This window comes from Aedes albopictus, chromosome 3 (genome assembly GCF_035046485.1).
Source record: "Aedes albopictus strain Foshan chromosome 3, AalbF5, whole genome shotgun sequence".
Lineage (NCBI taxonomy): Eukaryota > Metazoa > Arthropoda > Insecta > Diptera > Culicidae > Aedes > Aedes albopictus.
The window spans coordinates 262,803,707-262,819,547 of record NC_085138.1 but is presented as its reverse complement, the minus strand read 5'-3'; the positions used below and the strand labels follow the sequence as shown (position 1 = coordinate 262,819,547).

Genomic DNA, 15,841 nt, shown 5'->3' with positions numbered 1-15,841 from the left:
ACAATATCAGATCAGTCGGGATATCCTGGGCCATCCAAACTGTTCTTGAGTTTAGATCCTGAAGTCTGCGAGTGTAACGATAACTACTTTCATTATACAAAGCTACGATTTGTAATCTATCATGTCCAGTAAGTCTTCTGAAAGTTACAGTGGTTGTTTTCATCAACTAAGCTTCTTAACGGTAAGGAAGCCCATAACATCCAAAAAATGTATAACAACGCTTATAAATCCTCTAACTTCTTTGGCAAGTACAGTGGATTATGTAATATTACTTAACGTAGTGGCAAAAGCTATTATCACAAAAATAGACCTAAAGCTATGGTCTTCGGAGTAGTGTTGTTGATCTGCAATATCTCAACACTTTCTTGAAATGACTCATGATATGCCAGGGGGATTACAGTTTAAAGTTCATTGTGAGAATAACTACTGTTACTATGAAGAACTAAACTTCTGGATAGTTTAGACGACCCTTAATGTCCCAAAGGTTCATAATAATATATAGTGAACTTCAGATTGCTCCGGTCCCCGCGATTGATTATGAAACATTACTCAGTATGTCAGATATAGCTGCTATTACGAGTGTAGACCTGAATTTGTGAACTCAAAAATAGTTTGGATGACCTGGAACATTCCCATAGTGTCTCTAAATGACATTTGAGGTTTCAAGAGCAAGAAACACATAACTTTATTCTTGTAGATTTGAAGGACTTCATTATAGAACAGTTTGGACGACCCTGAATGTCCTAAAAGTTTATAATAGGCTAGCAGACTTCAGATTGCTTCAACTACTGCGGTTGGTTATACAGCGGTACTCAGTATAATAGATATGGATACTGCTACGAGTGTAGACCTGAAGTCCTGAACTCCAAAGTAGTTTGGCTGACCTGGAATATCCCTGTAGTGACTCTAAGTGACATTTGATATTTCAAGAGCTTCGCGGATCCTAGCAGATTATGCAATACCATTATTTATGGCGAAAACACATACAGGTAATCTTCGATATAACGTACCCTCGATATAGCGTACCCTCGATATACACGCAAAAACGGCTACGCTCAAAAATGTGTTCGGCCTGCACATTTTTAGTAAACATCCATGCCGCACATGACTGTGTTGGAAACACACATTTTTTTTAAATTGCTCGTACGCTCACATGAGCATGTATTTTGCAATAATTACGACATGGCAACCTCACTGGGTTTATAAGCCACCTCCAAATACTGAAAAATATTGATACTTTGCAAAAATGTGAGCGTACGAGCAATTTAAAAAAAATGTGTGTTTCCAACACAGTCCCTGTGCGGCATGGGCGCTACTCAAAAATGAGAGTTTTTATTTTAGAGAGTAGCGAATTCGATATAACGTACATTTTGCTTCGATATAACGTACAACATTGAAAAATTTATTTCCCTTCAGGTAAACTACGATATCACTCAAATCAATGTTTTGTTGCAGCAATAGCCATGTTACCCACAATTAGCGCAAATTGGGAAAAATTTCAGTGTACGTTATATCGAAGCAAAATGTACGTTATATCGAAGCACAAAAAACGGAGTGAGTTTTTTGTGAAAACTTATGTTTTTCATAATTGGTTTTGTGAATTTCACCAAAATCATTATTTGGGGTTAATTTCACGTCGAATACATCAACACCAGCATAAAAATATTAATCTTTTTTTCTGCTTCGATATAACGTACACTTCGATATAATGTACAAAGAGAATATTTATTTGTACGTTATATCGCAGAGTACCTGTATAGTTTTTCTTGTAGACTTGAAGGACTTCATCATAGAACAATTTGGACGACCCGGAATGTCCTAAAGGTTTACAATAAGCTAGTAGACTTTCGATTGCTCCGGTTACTGCGGTTGGTTATGCAGCGGTACTCAGTATAACAGATATGGATACTGTTACGAGTGTAGACCTGAAGTCCTGAACTCCTAGGTAGTTCGGTTGACCTGGACTATCCTTGTAGTGACTCTAAATGACATTTGAGATTTCAAGAGCTTAGCGGATCCCAGCAGATTATATAATACTATTAGTTATGGTGAAAACACATATAATTATTCCTGTAGATTTGAAGGACTTCATTATAGAACAGTTTGGACGACCCTGAATGTCCCAAAGGCTATAGTATCTTTAAATGATATTGTAGATGTCAGGAGCTTCACGGATCCTAGTAGGTTATGCAATGCTATTATTTGTGGTGAAAATACATAAAATTACTCATGTAGATTTGAAGGACTTCCCTATAGGTCAGTTTGGAACACCTAGAACATCCCAGAATATAAAACACCTTTTGGTATTCTTGACGAAGGCTAAATGAATACGTATAAACGTAACCCACATCCAAGTTCAGCTTTTAGAACAACTGGTATGTCAATTATTCCGTTTTTCCAAATTTCATGGTTGTTCTAAGTTATCAATGAAGTCCCAAATACAAATAATCTCATTTTTCTTTAATAAAGGACAACTTTACCAAAGACAGAATTCTGGTTTATCGAATGGGTGAATTTATACAGCCGTTTCTATGTTGGGATCATATATGACCCCTCCGGCTCCAAAGGATTAAGCCAATACACACCAACTTTTGTCTGCTTTATTATTAATTAACTAACACTCTTTGCATGGTGCAGTATTGTGCCGCGCAGCATACTGTTCCATAAAAAAAACTCTGTATATTATTCCGATCCATGCTTTCCTTTGCTTCAGTATTTGCTTCTGCTCTTTGTGCTGCTGTTTATAGCGCTGGTGAGTTCGTTCCTCTTTTACTCTTGTCACTATATTCCACCGTATGAAGCACCGGGTACGAACCCTTGGCGTTTCACTCCTGGTGACAGTACTCTTTCATGTTCGTCACACGCGGTACTGAGTGGTATCACTACTCAACTGTTCACATAAATGCAAAATCATTTCACTGATTGGAAATCTGAACCCACCAATGAAGAGCTGAAAGTTTGGGCTTTTAAAAACAGAATGAAAGTTGTTATAGGAAAATAGGCTACGAGGACGAGGGGGTGTTGAAAATCTTCCAAAAAGTGCTACGTCATTTATGGATGCTCCCAAAACAATAATGCTCGCATCGTTGAGCAACAGTTGAAAATGGAACGAACTCACGATTTTCCCAAATTTGAACTTTGTAGGCGTAAGCTGTGATACTGTTGCGTATTGTTGACGGTGTGCATGAGCTCGAAATATTGAATATTAAGTCTGGAACTTTCAGGACCTCAACTTCTGTATATTTTACTAATTAGCAATAAATCATAAATCTTATAATGAACCCAACATGTGTAACAAATCGATGCAGTCCGAAATCGCTACTTTTCCAAGGGACGCTCTCACACGCAAACATTTATCCCAGTCTGAATTCTGTGCCGAGTGACTTGTCGTGTTACATGGATGTTTTCTTCTTAGTACTTGGACTGTGGGCTTATCTTTATTTCAGCATTATTGTTTTGTTTGATTTTTTTTCGGTTGGTTTTACCTTTTGTTCATTTTTTTGCTAATCGGATGGTGGTTTTTGTTTCGGACGTTTTGGCTTATATCTTCTGTTCTCTTTTTTTCTTTTCATAGAAGTTTTTTTACTTTACAAACGATAAACCGTTGGCGATCATAATTTAGTAATTCGTTTCATTTGGATTTACAGGTGGCCCAAGTCTAGTACTGACTTAGAACCAAGAACACACGTACACAAGTCCCGGCACTGCCGCGCCGCGTGCGTCGTGGGGTTGCGAAGATAAGACAGAGACACTGAACGCAATGCGAGAAACGTAGAACACGTTGGACTAGAACTCTTGAACCCAATTGGTAAGACCGTTCAAAATTGGTTGAAGCCGGCAAAACCGGCGTGGCGTGGACGACTGGCGCGTACTTTTTTCGGCCGGCAGAATATGGCTGACGCGTGACGATCAACCTCCCGAGGGACATCGCGTGACAGGCAGAGCGCGGACAAATCACGACCATGACTAGAGAGATTTCCAGGCGTAGATTTAGACAACTTGAACTGCTCACGAACAATGTTCCGCCGGTGCTAGTGATTTGAGTTTGCACTGCGAAAAATGGTTAAAGCTCAGGTAGAATAGTGTGTTTTATTACGTGGTTAGGAGTGAGGGTGGAAGAATATAGAACAGCATTCATCATGCTGGAAGAAGAATTGGAGATTGCGCTGAAGGTGATCGTGGTCGGTAATGGAGGCGTCGGAAAGACGTCAATGGTGCAGCGGTACTGTAAAGGAATCTACACAAAGGACTACAAGAAAACGATAGGCGTTGATTTTCTCGAGCGACAGATCGAACTTGATGGTGAAGATATTCGTATCATGCTGTGGGACACCGCCGGGCAGGAGGAGTTCGATGCAATTACGAAAGCATATTACCGAGGGGCACAAGCCTGCGTGTTGACCTTCAGCACGACGGACAGAGCTTCGTTCGAGGCGATCCGCGAGTGGAAGGTGAAGGTGGAAAACGAGTGCAGTGAAATCCCGACCGTGCTAGTCCAGAACAAAATCGACCTCATGGATAAGGCCGTGGTGTCGTTCGATGAGGCCGAGGCATTAGCCCAATCGCTCGGCTGCCGGCTGATACGGACCTCGGTCAAGGAGGACGTCAACGTGGCCAGTGTGTTCCGCTATCTGGCGAATAAGTGCCACCAGCAGATGAAGCAGCAGTACAATGCCGCGACACCGATCACGCAGCCCACGATCAGTGCATTTAGTCCCACTTTCCAGTCGAAAGCCACCAACAACACCATTCAACTAACAAGGCCATCCGTTAAACGAAAACCACTGCAGAAAAGGTGTGGTATTTTTTAAACCGAACAGGGAATTCCGGGGAGACACGGAGTGCGAGGTATAGAAATGATGATGATGATGATAGCAATTGTTTATTTATCTGTGAGCTAATTTCCACTGTCCTCGCTTTTTCCCAGGCAGGGAATGGGACATGGGCGGCGCTCTCTTGTTGATAATTGTTAAATTGCACGTCGGAAATAAGTGGAGAAATTGTTAGAGCAGTGAGTAGTATTTTCATGTAATTGTATTATTTTTTTAATTCTAGGAACTGAAGCTAGTTAGGATTTATATGAAATTTGTGCCGCTCAACGAATCTTCACAAAGATGTAGGTTTAAGAACCTTGGCAGAAGAGAAATGTTAGGGAACGAGAGAGATGCGGTTGATTCAGAGAGCACGATATGTGGTTGTGATTTGGTGGATCGATTGAGGTGTGATTTTTTTTTCTAATAAGAACCAAATTTATTCCAAAGTGATGTCTAAATCAAACGTGGCTTTTAGCAAACAGACGTGATAGCTTTTGTCAATTGAGGTTTCTCTTAGCGGGGGGCAATGGCCCCGGTTATTTGCAAAACTGGAATATATAATATGGGCAAGTTCTTGAATTTAATTACTTGAGTTTAGAAAATAATTGTTTTTGAGCATTCGCATACTGTTTGAATCATAGACATTCTTCAATACTCAACGAAAAAAGGTTTTCGATATGTATAATATCGTCATAGTTTGCCATTTAGGAAAAACATACCGTTGGGTAACAACAAATTTTTAGAATTGTGTGTATGAAAACAATGTTTCTTCTTGATTTTCTTGGCATAACGTCCCCACTGAGACAAAGCCTGCTTCTCAGCCTGTTTTATGAGTGCTTTGCAACTGCCAATGATCATGTTGCATGTGTATTAGGGTGGGTTAACGTTGTATGGGAAAATTAAAAATTGATCAGATTTATTTAGATCAAAGTTTTAAAGATGCTTTTTGGGTTCCCAAACACTTGTACAAAATTTTGACTTGAGTTGGTTTAGCCTACATTTTGCGCATCGCGATTGAAGTATGTATGGGATTTTACATGGGAAAACATACCTTTTCGTATTTTTTGCTCAAAAATGTCCTATACCATATAACCGCTTTTGTTAAAGAATAGCCCAGGATGTGTCAAAAAACTTTGTCGAGGACCGCAAAGTGATCCGATGCACGTGGAAAAACAAACGCTCTTGGAAAGTCTGGCCAAAATTTTAGATTTTATGATTGATGTTATTTCTTTACAGTTAAAAGCTGTTAAAAGTTGAGCACACTCAGGCAATCAGTAAGTTATAACTCTTGTTACCAAACTCGAATTGTTTTTCAGTCTTCGGTAAAGTTTTTCAGGATATCAAAAGCTATACTTTTAAATAATCGGTTACATACTTTCAGAATAATTTTATTCTATTATAAGGAAAATTCAAAAAAGTAAGTTTTCCCATATATAATCCCATACACATTTCAATCACGATGCGCTCAAACTTTGTACAGTCACTCATGGCTCGAAATGGATTAATAAAACTTGATCTGAAAAAAAAAACGATCTCTATGACCCACGCCAATGTCTATATACTGTGACAGGCGATACTCTATGCCCAAGTCAAAGATTTTTCCTTTACGAAAAGTTCCTGGACTGGGAATCGATCCAGTCCCTCTCAGCCTGATCATGCTGAATACCCACGCCTTTGCAGATGTAGCAGTTTAACGATCAGGAAGAGGCGAACATTTTAGCAAATTCTTTGCTATGATGAAATTGAATGTTACACTACTATATTTTCGACTATTTTTTTTGGAAATTTATTGTCCTAGCTCTTGCAGTTTTTCTTCTGAAGATCCGATAAAACTTATCTAGTAGTCCCAACAATCTTTGTTGCTGTACAACAGGTGAATAAACCGTTTTATTGCTTGACTTAAATAATTTTGGCTTAAGAAGCTGCTATAGAGCTATCATTGTTGGGGTATCTTTAGGTATTTTACCCCAAATTGTTATAGAATTTATTTGAAAGTCTGGTTTTCTCTGAGCTCTCAAAGTTCCCAATAGCTTTTTTTTTTTTCAATTGAAGCGTATGATTAAGCTTAATTTGAAGTAGTTAAAAAAATCATTCTGAAAACTTGCTTACAAATCACATTCAAACTTCTAAAAAAATTCTTTCGCTCAGTAGAAACCCATCCGAAGCTTTTTTTATGCAAATATCTACGTTATATCTTCCATGAATTAAAAAAGCATTTTTTTTCAGAGTTTCTTCATTTCTTACTAAACGACCATTCAAAGTATTGTCACGTTGATATCAAAAAGATATATCCATATTATTTACCTCTGAATTACAATAAACTATATGTAAGATAAAATTCCTGGAGCTCGCTCAGAAATTGTTTTTTGGGATAGTTCACAAATATGTGCACTGCGCAGTTCTATGAAAGTCAGATCAAAATTATATACCCATTATATACCCAATAATTCATCAAAATCACATTGAGAGAGTGTGGTTTCTATTCTCGATCAATCCGATATTTTTTTTTGTAAGATGTGCAATATAGTACTGACCTGATTTTGTCAGATTTTTTTACCAGATGATGTAAGCCTTTTCCAAACAAGGAAAATAAAAACGACATTTATTATTCCTTGTTGGGTATTTAAGTCACTGCGACCTGTTGACAGATCTATTGTGACTTATTTCCCATTTTCATTTAGCTTAGTCAAGTTGACGCATTACCATTCCCAAGTAACCACAGTGCTGAAGCCTTATTGCATGCAGATATACGGTGTATTTAGTGCAATCCACATTGGTCGGGCTCCATACAAAGGGGCGGCCAAAACTCTCAAAAAATGGAATTGATATTTTTAAACTTTTTTTCGGCTTATAACAAAGATAATGTATTGTAGTTTTATGATTCTTAATTAAAAGCATATCAGCTTTTGTATTTCAATGACATTTTCACTGCCAAAGTGGCCTAAATCATAAAATTGAAAAATGAATTATTCGAAAAAAGTAAAATAATAATAGTTTTCGAATGGAATATATGTTTTATGTTATCCAGCATATGAAAGCTTGTTATTGGACTGTTTGAATGCACATATGGTGCAAAATTAATATGTCACAAAACTTTTCAAATTTTCATATATTGTACCTTAGGAATTTTGGTAATTTTTAAGTTAAAAAACGGTTCGTGTCGTCACGTGTCGCCGCAATTTCGAAAAGTACATCATAAACATCATGCTTAGGGCTGCATAAAAACGTTTAAACTTTTTGCAGAAATTTGCAGTTTTTCAAATTAGAGCTATTTAAAAAAGTCGTGTTTTTTCATATGTTTTACGTTATTTTTCCATTTTTGACTGCAATAAAATTTATCTTCCCACATTTTTCACACGTTTTGAACAAACTTGATTGGATTTGTTGGAAAGATGATCTTTTAATTAAATTCAAATTGATTTTCTAACAAAAAACGCAAAAAAATGTGGGGTTTGCTGATTTTTACCGTTTTTGAAATTATTAAAGTTACGTAATTTTTGAATACCCCTTTTTAAACACTAAAAATACTATATATCATATCTAGACAACCTATAACTTCGATTGAACACATAAAAAGAGTTTTGGCCGAACTTTATCTTTTTCCGACCATTGTGCAATCATTACTTTATATGCAAATTTAAGGTTGATTTAAAGTGGAAGTGGGCAATTATAGAATCAAATTAAGATTATACTGGTATAATCGTGAAGCAGTCGCATAATTGCCCATTTCCACTTTAAATCAACTTTAAGTTTGCATGTAAAGTAATGATTGCTCTAAGGACACCGTTTATCTGCATGCAATAAGGCTTCAGCACCGTGGTTACTTGGGTTGGTATTAGTAATCGTCAGGCCTTGACTGGAAGCGTTATCCCAACACTTCGAATGAATTGTACCACCGTATTAGGGTTTGTTCTCCAGGCATCTAAGGGGCTGTCCATAAACCACGTGGTCATTTTTTTGGGACATTTCAACCCCCCCCCCCCCCCCAGCGTGGTCATTACTCCATACAAAAAAAATTATTCGTCCATACAAAATGGTCATTGGCCGAACCCCCCCCCCCCCCCCCCCTCATGACCACGTGGTTTATGGACAGCCCCTAAGGGTTCTTTCAGCCCTTTGTCGAAGAACCTAATTCTTTTTGTCGCAATTGCCGGACAACGACATAACAAATGTTCCGAGTCTTCTGTATTTATGCCGCAAAAGCGACATAGATCATCTTGAAGTTTTCCAATTAGCTTCAGATGATACCGGCTCGGACAATGACCTGTTAGCAGGCCAGTTAGAAAACTTAGATCTTTTTTAGAAAGCTCTAGTATTTTGCGAGTTTTTGAAACGTCTGGTTTTATGAAACGTTTTGACTGCCTCGCTATAGTGGTATTTTCCCAGTTGGATATTATTTTCGCAAGCTTTTAACTCCATTCTGAGAGTACATCCGGGATAGCGGGTTTGGCCCTATGGCCCTATGAATTGATGAGACGACCCAAGTCTTGCTAGCATATCGGCTTGCTCGTTCCCTTCAATACCACAGTGCCCTGGAACCCAGAACAGCTTTACCTGATTACGGCAAGATAATTGTTGGAGTGATTGTATACATTCCCAAACATGTTTAGAAGTGCATGTTGCTGATTCCAGAGCATTCAGAGCTGCTTGGCTATTTGACATAATGCAAATTTTTGAATGTCTGTAATTTCTGCGTAAGCAAATATTACAACATTCTAAAATAGCTTAAATTTCAGCCTGAAAAACATTTGGCCACTTACCCATAGGAATTGATACATTTATTCCTGGGCCAGTCACACCTGCACCACCCTGATTGTTCAAATTCGAACCATCAGTGTAAAATATGACCGATCCTGGTTGTAGCTCTGGACCAGTATTTGTCCACAGGTTGCGCCCAGGATCAATCACTTGAAAAGAACGTTCAAAGTTGTATCGTCTACTCATCCAATCATCATTGCTTGGAATAAGCGAGTTGATACTGATTGTTTTCAAGATACTAAGATGCCCTTTCAGGTCACGGCATACTAACACATTTCTGAGGCCTTAGCGCTGAACTTTATTCAACTTTATAGGTTTTATCGTTGCTGAAAGACTCTTCTTCTGAATTACCTCTAACACACAGCAAAGGTCAAAAGGCAAGGTTTGATTGTTGATGTGTTTAGGTATAAGTAATAGATCATCAACAAATGTGATGCTGGGGTAACCAACGTATCCAGGAATTCTCCCCAGGATTGCTCCAGGAGTTCATGTTGAGATTTATGCTTTAGATTTCCTGCTGGAGTAAACTTCTTGCAAATTCTTCCTGGGATTTTTATAAGAATCTTTTCAGATATTGGTCTAAGATTTTTTCAAGGCAATCTTGAATAACATTTTTAATCAATTAAATAGTCTTGTGGAAATTTGAGAACCGTAATAAAACCTATTTCGTTTTATTCAGTTTTATTAAGTTATTTGACCCTAGATTTGACCTAACCAATACTTGGGATTTCTCGTGTGGTATCTCTAGAAGTGTTTCTTGGGATTCTTTCCGGGACTTCTGTTGCATTTTCTCCAGAAATCCGCATAGATACTCATGCGGGGCTTTACCAAGGAATTTCTAAAGGAACTCCTTTAATGATGTACCCAGAAATTTCTATAGGAATTTCACAAATAATTCCTTCTACGGAGTAACGTCAATTTCTCCAGGAATTCTAGGGATTTTCCCAGGATTTTTTTAGAAATTCTACATGGGAATCAGGAATATCTACCAGGCATTCCTACATAGATCTTTCTAGGGATTAAAAAAAATCTCTGTTGTATTTTCAGTTATTTCTCCCAACTCCTAATAACTTCAACAACTTATCCAGGATTCCTCCATAGATTTCCCTACAGAGCTTCCACTATGTATTTTCAAAAGTTTCTGTTAGGATTCTTCCAGGATTTCGTCTTGGTATTCCTACAGAACACTTGAAATAATAACTTTTATCACATTTCTATGCAACAAAAATCCAAAAATTGAATGGGTATGAGAAACAGACAGTGAAATAATAACGGTAAATTTTATCTTCATTTTATCTATGGTGCTTCGCGGAATGTAGATTGGTTAACAAAAGGGGTCGTGAATCCAAAAGTTTGGGAGCCTATGCTCCAGGGGTTCATCCATGAATATTCCTAGAGTTGCCTCTAGGATCTCCTTAGGAGCTTGCTTTAGAAATTCCTTCAGAAATTACTCAACGAATTCATCTGGGAACTCCTCCAAAGGTTTCTATAGAGATTACGTAATATATAGCATATTTTTTTCCGAAATTCTAGGTATTCATCTAGAAATTTCGATTCATCGATTTATTTTTTTATTTCTTAAAGGTTTCTCTAGGCTCTAGTGATTGATTCACAGTGATTCCTCCATAGATTTCTCCAGGGATACCTGTATGAATTACTCCAGAGATACCTTCAGAAGTTGTGCTTACTGTTAGGATAAAATATTTCTAATGGAATTTCGAAAGAAATTCCTTCAGCTATTTCATTCACTGAATACTATACAGTTTCCAGTTTTTTTTTTAGAATTTGAAGTTTAGAAAATCATTCGAATTCCAAAAGATGTTTGATTGAATACCACCCGTTATACAAGCTGGAATATTTTGAGACGGAGTTTTAAATGAGTTCTGAATGCTGAAACTTGAATGTGAACATCAGTCACTTGAATTTCAATGAAATCACAAGACACAACAAATGTCGCCAACCAAATCCTTTTTAAACTTTCTTATGCATCACGTTTGGAAAAGCAAGCTGACGTAGTGTATACAGTGGTTTTTCGGTTTTATCACGGTCAAAAAAAATTTTACCGTGATATAAACGAAACCGTGAATTTAGCGAAACGAGAAATAAATGTAAATTTTTTATCCAAAATCGTTCAGCTACACAATATATAAGTCGTAGCTTATATTTTTTAACTGTTTTGGTGGACTGGACAATGCTGTATTGATTTTATATTGATTTCGGAATGTTTGAAAACAAGTGTGATAAAAACGAAATGAAAATCGTGATATAATCGAACAGAAAACCGTGAATTTGGGCGAGTAGTGATTAAAACGACTAGTGATAAAACCGAAACGCCACTGTAGTTATGGTTAAAATGACCCTAACGCACAAGGAGGGTTAAACTTCGGTCAAATATTGCGAAAAAAACTTTAAAAAATCGTCATGATTTTGATTTTTTACTAGTAATTGCCGAAAATAAACATGGAACAATTTAAGGATTCTTTATTTTTTATTTCCTTGGAAACTTAAACACAATTCATGTACGAGTTTCATTTTATTGTATATTTGGTTGTTTTTTTTGCTGGAATTTCAAGAATTTAAAGGTTTTTTCAATGTATTTATGAGAACGATCGTGAAAAAGAAATCTTTGAAAAAAAAAAGATATTCTGGTTATACTCCATGGATATTATTTATTGTATTTCATTGACACTCAGAAGCATAATCCAGAACTGCTACAGTCACTTGTTGAAGATTTTCTAGAAATACTTAAGCGAGAGTTTTTGGAGAAATCCTTAATCCGTTGGAATAGGTACATACTTTCTTTCTTCGGAAAATTTCCTTGGAATTTTGAAAATCATCGATAGACTCGGCTTGAGTTGAGTTCATAAATATATAAGCGCCTAGGCTGAAGGCTGGAACAAGGCCTCCCTGCCCCTCTCTGGCTACCCGAGCAGAGGAGAATAGCAAGTTAATAACTACGAAATCACATAACCTGTTTTTATATCTTGTTTTGCTGTTATTAAATTATCAAGGCATAGCTGTTCCATAACAAATTTTGTTGGACAATCTCATTTTGGTATAATCAAGCTATTGATATGCATTAACTGAATTATTATTTTGAAATCACAGCAACAATTCGACAATTATGACCTGTCCCTTTGTGGTGTTCCATTTTTGTATTCAGTTAAAAAGGAAATTCCTGCACGACTCATTTTAAGAATTCCTTAAATAATTTTCGGATAAGCACTTCAAAGTTCTAAAGAAACCTTTCGATAAATCCCTGGAGAAATCTTCCAGAGAACTACTGGCGCAATTTTCTTATAAATTTGGAAGTTAATTCTTCTGAGCAATTATTAGGATTTCTTCGAAAAAACTCATGGTGAAATCCTCAAAGAAATTTTCAGAGAAATCTTAAGAAGAACTTCAGGACTAATGATCACAGGAAATTCTGAAGAAACCCTTGAAGGGATTCTATGCAGGACTCTGAAGTAAATTCTAGAGGAGTTTTTAAAAATCCATGAAAGATTCCGTCAAAGAACTCTCGGAGAAATTTCTGGAAGATTTTTGGACTCATTTATGGAAAAGTTTATGACCAAATCTGTCGACAAATTTTTGGAAGAATTTTATGACAAAGTCATTTGATAAACATGAAAGGAGTTTTTGACGGAATTCTTGGAGAAATACATAGAAGAATTTTGGAAAAAAATATTGCAAAAATTTCTGGTGAAAGTCCTGTAGGAATCATCAGAGGAAGTTCAGGAGAAATTATAGTTAAATTTTTGGAGGAATTCTTGTAGAATCCAGGAGGAATATTCGACATAATTCTTGAATCCAGGGAAAAATCGGAGGCATCAAAACAATCTTTCCAGGAAAATTGTAATAATCTGTACAATATTTCCAATATCAGAAAAATGTTCTGCAAAACTGTTGAGCATTCTGCAAATTATTCAGTTTCTATGCTGAAAAAAAAAACAAAGGTCACACGTGCTCCGAAAACAATTAAAGTATAACAGTTTATAATTTACAGGTGGAAATCGAAGCCCGTCGTATTTGATAATATAGAAATTACTACAGTTCGATTATCTTGCGACTTCAAATCTCTTAGAATGAATTAAAAGCTGAATATAGTATTTTTCGATCATTTGAAAATATGTCTTACGTCAGAGTGATGATCCTCATATTATTGGCGGGCTTGTGAGACAAAGCGAATAATTTTATATAATAAGTATTATAACTTATTTAGTAACAAGTTTGATATCATAGCAAATTCTGCTCTCCGATTATTATCAATAACATATTAATATCAAAATTTGTTATTTAAATATTTTCCGAATTCACTGTTATTAAGTTGTTATTGAAACTAACAAAACAAGTTATTGAAATGGTTTTCCAGGAACATTTTTTTTTTGTTATGGAATTTGTTATTTTGCAGCTTATGACAGATAAGTTTATAACACAATATGTTATGGTTAAAAAAATAATCGATTTTGTTTTTCAGTTATTTTGCCCAAATAACACAGCTTCTTAAACTGTTGTTATTCCCTTCTGCTCGGGTACAGTTATGATTGTTCATGTTGAGCTACCAGAATATAAAATAGTCCAACTCATAAAACATTTCTTCAACATCTTATCACTATCATTGGCAAACGATAATAACTAATGCGTGACATTTTGCGCTCGTCTGGGTTTCTCATATGTTGTGTTTATGTTCAATATCTCTGTGACTCAAAAACATTACTTTTGGATCACATGTTTTTTTCAAATTTCGAAATTTCGTCATTTTTGAAATCTAGAAAGAAGGTCTGATATCTTTATGATCAGAAATGATTCATTGACGATCGTGTTGAAAACTGTTAGAAGATTAGCTTGTTGAAATTTTATAATAATTTAGACAATCTTTTCTCATCTTTCTGAGATTATTTGATCATGGAAAGTTTCTCTTTAAATTCAAGCAGCGATTCTCAAATGAAGGCAAGTTCCTAGTAGAATTGCTGTAGAGATTTCTGGATATTCTGGTTGTTTTGTTGGTAGATTCTGGAATTTTTGGAATTTTGGGAAAACACCACAAAACTTTTGAAGAAATGCGTGAAGAATTTCCAAAAATCCTATGTTTGTATGTTTCCTATGAAATTTGTTGGCGAATTTCTGCACAAAGCTATGTATATTTTCCTGGAGAAATTTTTTGTGTGTGATGTTTAGAGATATTGCTGGATGAGTTCTTAAAACAATTGTACAGGAGTTGGTGGTGATAAAATTTGATCGGATATCTGGTTATCAAGAACTAGCTCTGCAAGTAAATGGGTGTCCAAAACTAAAGCTGTTATCTTAATATTAGGGAATTATGGGGATGATACACGGTACTTTTGTGTTACTTTTTCCTGTTTTTGCTAAGATTACTTTTGATCAATAGTATCAAATTCATTATGACTAATAGTTGTTGCTTAATATAAATATTTCAGTTTTTTTTAAAGCTGTGCATAATAAGTTACACATATTTTTTACATTGGTCTTATAAGTACATCAATTGGCTTAGTTGAAAATGAATCACTCACTTGTAGTAAGCATTGCAAAGCATTTTTAACTTCGAGTGTTTCATTGAAGAGGAGATCATCGTGCTCTTAAATGTTAGTCAAAATATGCCGGAACGCAATTCAATTTCATCTTAATCTGATGAAGTTCAAATGGGTACTATATTTGTAATTGTAAGGCTTATTGATTTTTTTTTATTCTAAATCTTTCATGGTTTGAACTGATCATTAACTTTGGTCATTGTTTACAATCAATCAGCTATACTATATACAGCGCACATTCAGTAAGGGGCCGTTGATAAACCACATTATCCAGTTATTGTACGTGTAGAACTAACTAGCTTATAGATTATTATAAATATCGAACATTTTATGGTTGTAATAACTATGGGTTACTAGTTAGCTTAGTGGTTAAGGCTATCCGCCAATCCGGAGACGACGGGTTTGATTCCCGTTCCGGTTGGGAAAATATTCTCGACTCCCCGGGCATAGTGTATCATTGTACTTGCCACACAATGTCAAATTCATGCAATGGCAGGCACAGAAAGCCCTTCAATTAATAACTGTGGAAGTGCTCCAAGAACACCAAGTTGAAGAGACGCAGACCAAGTTCCAATGCGAACGTCGAGCAATAAAGACTGGGTAGCGTTTCATTTCCCCCTAAGGAGGTTCGCTTGACTTATGATCGGTTCCTAACCAACATTACCATTAGTTAGACATCACGGTAGGTTCCTGCAACATTGTATGCTGAAAAGAAATTTC

The 15,841-nt window shown here is 36.3% G+C and overlaps 2 protein-coding genes across 6 annotated transcripts in view; both read left to right on the top strand.

The window, feature by feature from the left end:
* The window catches only part of LOC109422422 (ras-related protein Rab-23), a 176,269-nt gene extending 167,467 nt beyond the window's left edge, over positions 1–8,802 (top strand). For both annotated transcript variants that reach the window (XM_062860529.1, XM_029857097.2), the window contains exon 2: positions 3,648–8,802. In XM_062860529.1, the coding sequence (XP_062716513.1) occupies positions 4,140–4,811 (672 nt within the window). In that variant the 5' untranslated portion in view covers positions 3,648–4,139 and the 3' untranslated portion in view covers positions 4,812–8,802. The remainder of the gene's footprint in view (positions 1–3,647) is intronic.
* Positions 1–15,841, top strand: part of LOC109417184 (protein yippee-like) — a 314,595-nt gene that overhangs the window by 167,478 nt on the left and 131,276 nt on the right. The window lies entirely within an intron of this gene.